The sequence below is a fragment of the Gracilinanus agilis genome, chromosome 3, assembly GCF_016433145.1.
Source record: "Gracilinanus agilis isolate LMUSP501 chromosome 3, AgileGrace, whole genome shotgun sequence".
Classification (NCBI taxonomy): domain Eukaryota; kingdom Metazoa; phylum Chordata; class Mammalia; order Didelphimorphia; family Didelphidae; genus Gracilinanus; species Gracilinanus agilis.
Window position 1 is genome coordinate 101,192,683 of NC_058132.1, and position 5,817 is coordinate 101,198,499.

The following is a 5,817-nucleotide window of genomic DNA, read 5'->3' on the forward strand; positions in this document are numbered from 1 at the left end:
TTCCATTTTAATCTGGTTTGGGTGGCACTTGGGAGCCTTGTGGGTTGTACGTGGCCCCTGGGCCATATGTCTGACACTGCTCTGCTCTAGTCTGCTTGTGACCACCAGCCTTGCAAAATAATATCATTATTGCTCAAATTAGAATAACAACTGAAAATTTTATATATAATATATTTAATATAAATTATGCTATATATTATATGTTTATCTAAGTATATTTATATATTATATATAAATTATGTAATTACATATAAAAATAAAATATATTTTCTATTTATATTACATATAAAATATATTATATTAATTATCTGTTAATTATACATGATTTATAATTATATTACATATAAAATATATAATCTCTTTGTATTACATTAGACATTTAAGAACATGATTCTAATGAGGGGAGGTTTGGCTTCATCCGACTATTAAAAGGGCCCCATGACCCAAAAGAGGTTACAAACCTCTGATTCATTCACTCTCTGAATTTTACAGATATAAATACTAAAAAGAGAGGATTTGCCCAAAGACACAGTAACAGAATGGAGAAAAGTATTATCCATCAGGAAAGGTTTCCTGACCCCAGGCTAGCATATTGTATATATTGTGAAACTGAATCTTCTGTCCTCACTATATTACAACATAGCTCTGAAGGAGGCCATCCTGGCCAGAAGCCCTGGCCTTCTGTTTAAAGGCAGAGGTTGCCAGGGAGGAGAATAGCCATGTGCTTTATCCAGACCAGAAGGTTCCGTCACCTGATTCCACTCTGGGGTTCTTGAGATTGGCTGGAGATAGCGACGTGTTTATCCACTGGCTGAGATGCAGCCCATTCCCCTCTCCAGTGCCCTTTGTCTGCCTCTTCCCTCCTGCCCCCAGATCACCCTGAACCTTAGGGAATAGTCAGCCTATAAATAACCAGGAGACTTGCAAATCCAAAAGCATCTCCCTGAGCAGTCGCACTGAAAGAACCAGTGATGCAGGTCCTGAACAAACCCTACCCCAAAAACTGCCTGCTCACTGTTATGGACAGGTATTCGGCCACAGTGAGGAACATGGAGCAGGTGGTCATGATCCCCAGCCTCCTGAGGGACGTGGCCCTGGAAGACCAAAGCTGCGAAGCTCCAGCAGATGAGGCAGGCATCCATGACCTCTACAGCTACTATACCATGCTCAAGTCTATCCGGGTGGATGTGGACAATGGGCTGCTGCCCAAGAACGAGTGGAAGACCAAGATGACCAACTCAGATGAGGAGGAGGAGGAGGAGGAAGAAGAAGAAGAAGAAGAGAAGAGAGGGGAAGAGCCAGACCTCGAAACTCAGTTTCATCTTCATTTCTCCAGTCTCCATCACATCCTCACCCATTTGACCCTGAAGGCCAACGAAGTGACAAAGAGATACCAAGAATTAACCGGGCTAACAATGTAGATCCCAGTGGCCTGTTCTCTGTTAGGTGAGTCACTGAACACAACCTAAGGGGGAGTCTAGATGGAGACCCTTGTCTATGAGGAAGGAGAAGCTGTAGGAGTAGAGTTTAGATAATAAAATAATGATTATGATAACTCAGTATTTAGGGCTCGGTGGCTTCTAACAAAGCACTTTCCTTATAATTCCTTTTTGAGGAAGGTAGTGCAAACAGAACTTTTATTTTATAGAAACGGAAACAAACCTCAGCTAGGTTTGCCCAGTGTTGTAAAAGCAATGTTGTAGAAAGAACCCTGGACTTGGAATCAGGACATGTAGGTTCAGATCCTGGCTCTAAGAATCCTGTGACCTTAGGCAGCTCATTGAACATCTCCAGGTCTCAAGTTTCCTCATCAAGACAGGGTGGGCTTTTGAGATGGTTCTCTATGCCCTCTCCTTCCCTTTCTGTGTCTCTGTCTGTCTTCCCTAGGTGCCTTTCTTCCTAAGTCTGTTTCACTGCCTGTAATAACAGGCAGTTTTTTCACAATTTTTCACAAAAGAAAGAATTTTCACAATTCTTTCACTGTCATACAGTTACAGAGTATCTGGGCCTCAGCATTTTATGTACTGTTGCTATGACTGATGATATTATTTTACAAGGCAGCCCTGACTCCTCTAAGACCTTATGTCTCACTCTGACTTTTCCTGGCAGTTCCAAAGGTGCCTTTGCTTAGATTGATGACTAGCACTCCCAGAGGTGGGCTGAGCAACAGACTCCTGGGGCCCAACTTAAGGAGACTTGCTATTGGCTACCTCTCCAGTTCCTTCCCTCCCCCTCATCTCTCTGCCATAGCCCCAGGATCTTCAGGCCTCTTTGCTTCTCCCCAAATTATCTCCATTGACCCTTTTTGCTATTTGCTCAGTGAGCTAGGGTCCTTTAGTAGTCTCCTGATTGCTCCTTAAGACTGGCCCTAATCCTGGGGCATCTAGGTAGCACAGTGGATGGAGTGCCAGGTCTGGAGGCAAGAGGACCTAGGTTCGAATCTCTCCTCAGACACTTCCTAGCTGTGTGACAAGTCACTTAACCCCTTAAGCCCTTTCTTCTGCCTTAGAACCAATAAATTCTAACAGAAAGTAAAGATGAAAAAAAACTGGCCCTGACCCTTTAGGTGGTCTACAAGTTCAAAGGCTAAACTTATCTATCAGATAGTGTCCCCATTTCCACTTGGAAAACACCAATGATTAGAGCCAAATGGGTCTATTGCTGCCCCTCCAGTTATATTGTGTGTGTTTTTTCCTCTCTGTTCAAATATCATTGGATTTCTCCATCTGGATTTATATTTTCAAATATCAAGGCTTTGGGTAAAGAACAAAGGAGGCAATATCATAGCTATAAAGATAAGCACTGAAAACCAATATGCAATAGGAATTTGTTGTGTTAGACAACTTAGTACTATTTGCCTCAGTTTCCTCATCTGTCAAGTAAGCTAGAGAAGGCCATGACAAACCAGTCCAGTATCTTTGCTGAGAAAAACCCAAATGGAGTCAGGAAGACCAGAATTGGCACTTCACCACGACTAAAATGCAACAAGGCACAGAAGAGTTCAGATATATAGTCTTGGGGTCTGAACAGCTGGGCTTCTTGTATGGAGTTACAATAGAAATAACAACGATCGTTGATATTTATATGATATTTTACAGCTTACAAAGTGTTATAGATTTATTAGTTCAGTAAAGTTGTGATTGGGAAAACACGAGAGAACAGGAACCTAGCTCCATTCAGTCAGTCAACAAACATTTATTAAGTGCCTACTGTGTGCCAGGCACCAGGGATACAAAGAGTCAAAAGTCAGTCCCTGCTCTCAAGGAGCTCACAACTTAATGGAGAAGATGAAAAGCAAACAGATATCTACAAAGCAAGCTATACACAAGATAAATTGGAAATGATCAACAGAGGGAAGACCCAGGGATAAAGAGGAATTGGGAAGGCTTCCTATAGAAGGTATGATTATTTAAGCAGGAACTTGAAGGAAGCCAGGGACACCAGGGGGATTGAGAGGAGGAGGGAGAGCCTTCCAGGCATGGAGGAGAGCAGCTGGTAGAAATTGCTAGAGCTCTGAGATGGAGAGTCTTGTTAGTGGAACAGCCAGGAGGCCAGTGCCACTGATGTTAGGTATGTCACTTCAATTCCTTGAAGCTCAGTTTCCTTGTCTGTAAAATGAAGGTCGTAACATTTATGCTGCCTGCCAGGAAAACATTTCCTAAAATGTAAAGCACTACAAAAATGTAAATAATGATTGATTTTGAATCAATAAGCCTCTGATGATATATTCCTATCTGCATTTTACTGGTGAGGAGATTGTTGTTTGAAGTCTTGTTCAGTGACTTATTCAGGCACACAACTAGTAAGGGGGAGCGGTAACTGGAACTCATATCTTGAAATATAGTTCCCACTTCTCTTTCCTGACTCCTGGGTAGCAGCAAGGTTGTGGTGTTGGGTCAAGAAAGTTGTACCAGGCTAGGTAGGGTAAGAGGTGGGAGACAATGTCTTGTGAGAGGATGGAGGGATTCATGATTCAAGACTTTTTATTTTTATTGTTTTAAAGCACCAATTCTAAGACAGAAAAGTGGTAAGGGCTAGGCAATTGGGGTTAAATGATCTGACCAGAGTCACACACAGCTAGGAAGTATCTGAGGTCAGAGTTGAATCCAGGTCCTCCAAACTCAGGCCTGGCACTCAATTCACTGAACTACCTGGCTTCCCCCAGGTTATTTTTTTTTTAATTTTCCAAGGTCATTTTGAAACACTATTTTCATATTCCCAAAGAGTTGATTTTTTTTAAAAAATCACTGTCTATTATTGTTAGGTCTTTCAATTTAATTTGTATCTGAGCAAGAATCCTTTTGATAACACTCCTCAAAAGTGATCTCCCAGGAGGCAGCTGGATGGCTCAGTGGAATGAGTGCCAGATCTAGAGATGGGAGGTCCTGAGTTAAAATCTGACTTCAAATACTTCCTATTTGTCCCATTAATAACCATATTTGTATGTACCACCTTTTGGTGGAATGTATTTTCTAACAATGGGATAGATGGTAGAAGCATTATTAGTACCATGTTTATAGATGGAGGCACTGAAATTGAGAGGGGGAGGCAACCTGGTCAGAATCATTCCTCTAATAAATGGTGAAGCCAGAACTTGACCTCAGACCTTCTGACTCTTTGGCCAGCCCTCTATCCATTTCTTCATGCCTCAACTGGAGAAATTGCTTCTGCCTGAATTAGATCAAGCCAGCCTCTTGGCAATAAATGCATGTGTGTGAGCTGAAGTTGGGCATTCATATGTGTCTGATCTCGTCACGTGGAGAACAATACTGACCAATGTTTTCTTTTTCATTGGATCCTATAGAATGCTCCACAACTTGCATGGCTGAAGGCAGCAGCTCTGAGAAGGAACAATGAAGGCTCATGGGCACTGTAACCTTTTGTGTCAGGACATTTGCTGGGAGCTACAGATGGGAGAGAAGACAAGGTGGTCAAGTGTGCGATCTCCCTGGCTACCCATCTGGGACGTTCTCCACTGACTTACCTGAAAGAAGCCAGAAGATCCTTGCCAACATCTTTGAAAACCAACTCTAGTCCTCCCCCAACCCCACTCAGGTTATCAGGGGATAGTGGATGGTTTTCAAGGGACAGGAAGAGACCATTTTTTCTTTATTTTGTCTGAGGCTGCTTTTTCTCCCATTCTATTTATCTTCTCCAGCTTCAGCCTCTCATCTACTTCCTGATAAAGGCTGCTTAGAGGTTCAAAGTTTCTCAAGAGTCAGAAGGGTCTGCTAGGACCCACAACCAGAATCACTGGTCTTCCATATTAAAGGGGCTTTGAGCCACACCTTCTTACCTGTGTGTCTGAGACCCTCCAGCAGTGCAATATGTCTGGGTTCATTTGGGGAATGTTATATTTTTGGCTTGAGTTCCCAATCAGAAACTTTGTGGATACTCAAAATGCTAGATAAAACAAATTTTCCTTCTCCGAGTAGAGAGGAAGTGGACTACAGATATAGAATGCGATATATAGTGAGCCATGGTTGATACGTAGGTTTGTTTTGCTTACCTGTTTTTTGGAGGGCCCAGGAGCAGCAGAAAATGTTACAAGTCAGAATTCTGTTAGGTGTGATTGCTAGAAAGTGATGATAATGTTAAAAAAATAAAACTTTTTTTGAAGGTAAAAAAAGATGTGGCCTTTTCTTTAAAAATTCCTTTTCATTTTCCGTCTCAGATTCTCTCCCTTTACCTTTTTCATTTCCCATCCATGGAGAAGGCAAGAAAAACAAAATCCACTACAAATATGTGTAGTCAGACAAAACAAACTCCTGCATTAGGCATGTCCAAAAAAAAAAGAAGAAAGAAAGAAGGAAAAGA

At 41.9% G+C, this 5,817-nt stretch overlaps 1 protein-coding gene across 1 annotated transcript; it reads left to right on the top strand.

Annotated features, from left to right (window-relative positions):
- Positions 1–906: 906 nt before the first annotated feature.
- On the top strand, positions 907–5,099 carry LOC123238792 (thyroid hormone responsive). Its single transcript, XM_044666004.1, has 2 exons — positions 907–1,446; positions 4,805–5,099. Exon 1 carries the CDS (start codon positions 972–974, stop codon positions 1,419–1,421), a length of 450 nt encoding a protein of 149 aa, XP_044521939.1. The 5' UTR covers positions 907–971; the 3' UTR covers positions 1,422–1,446; positions 4,805–5,099.
- Positions 5,100–5,817: the final 718 nt, after the last annotated feature.

Coding starts and splice junctions, on each gene's coding strand:
- LOC123238792 (XM_044666004.1), top strand. CDS start 972: ATGCAGGTCCTGAACAAACCCTACCCCAAAAACTGCCTGCTCACTGTT.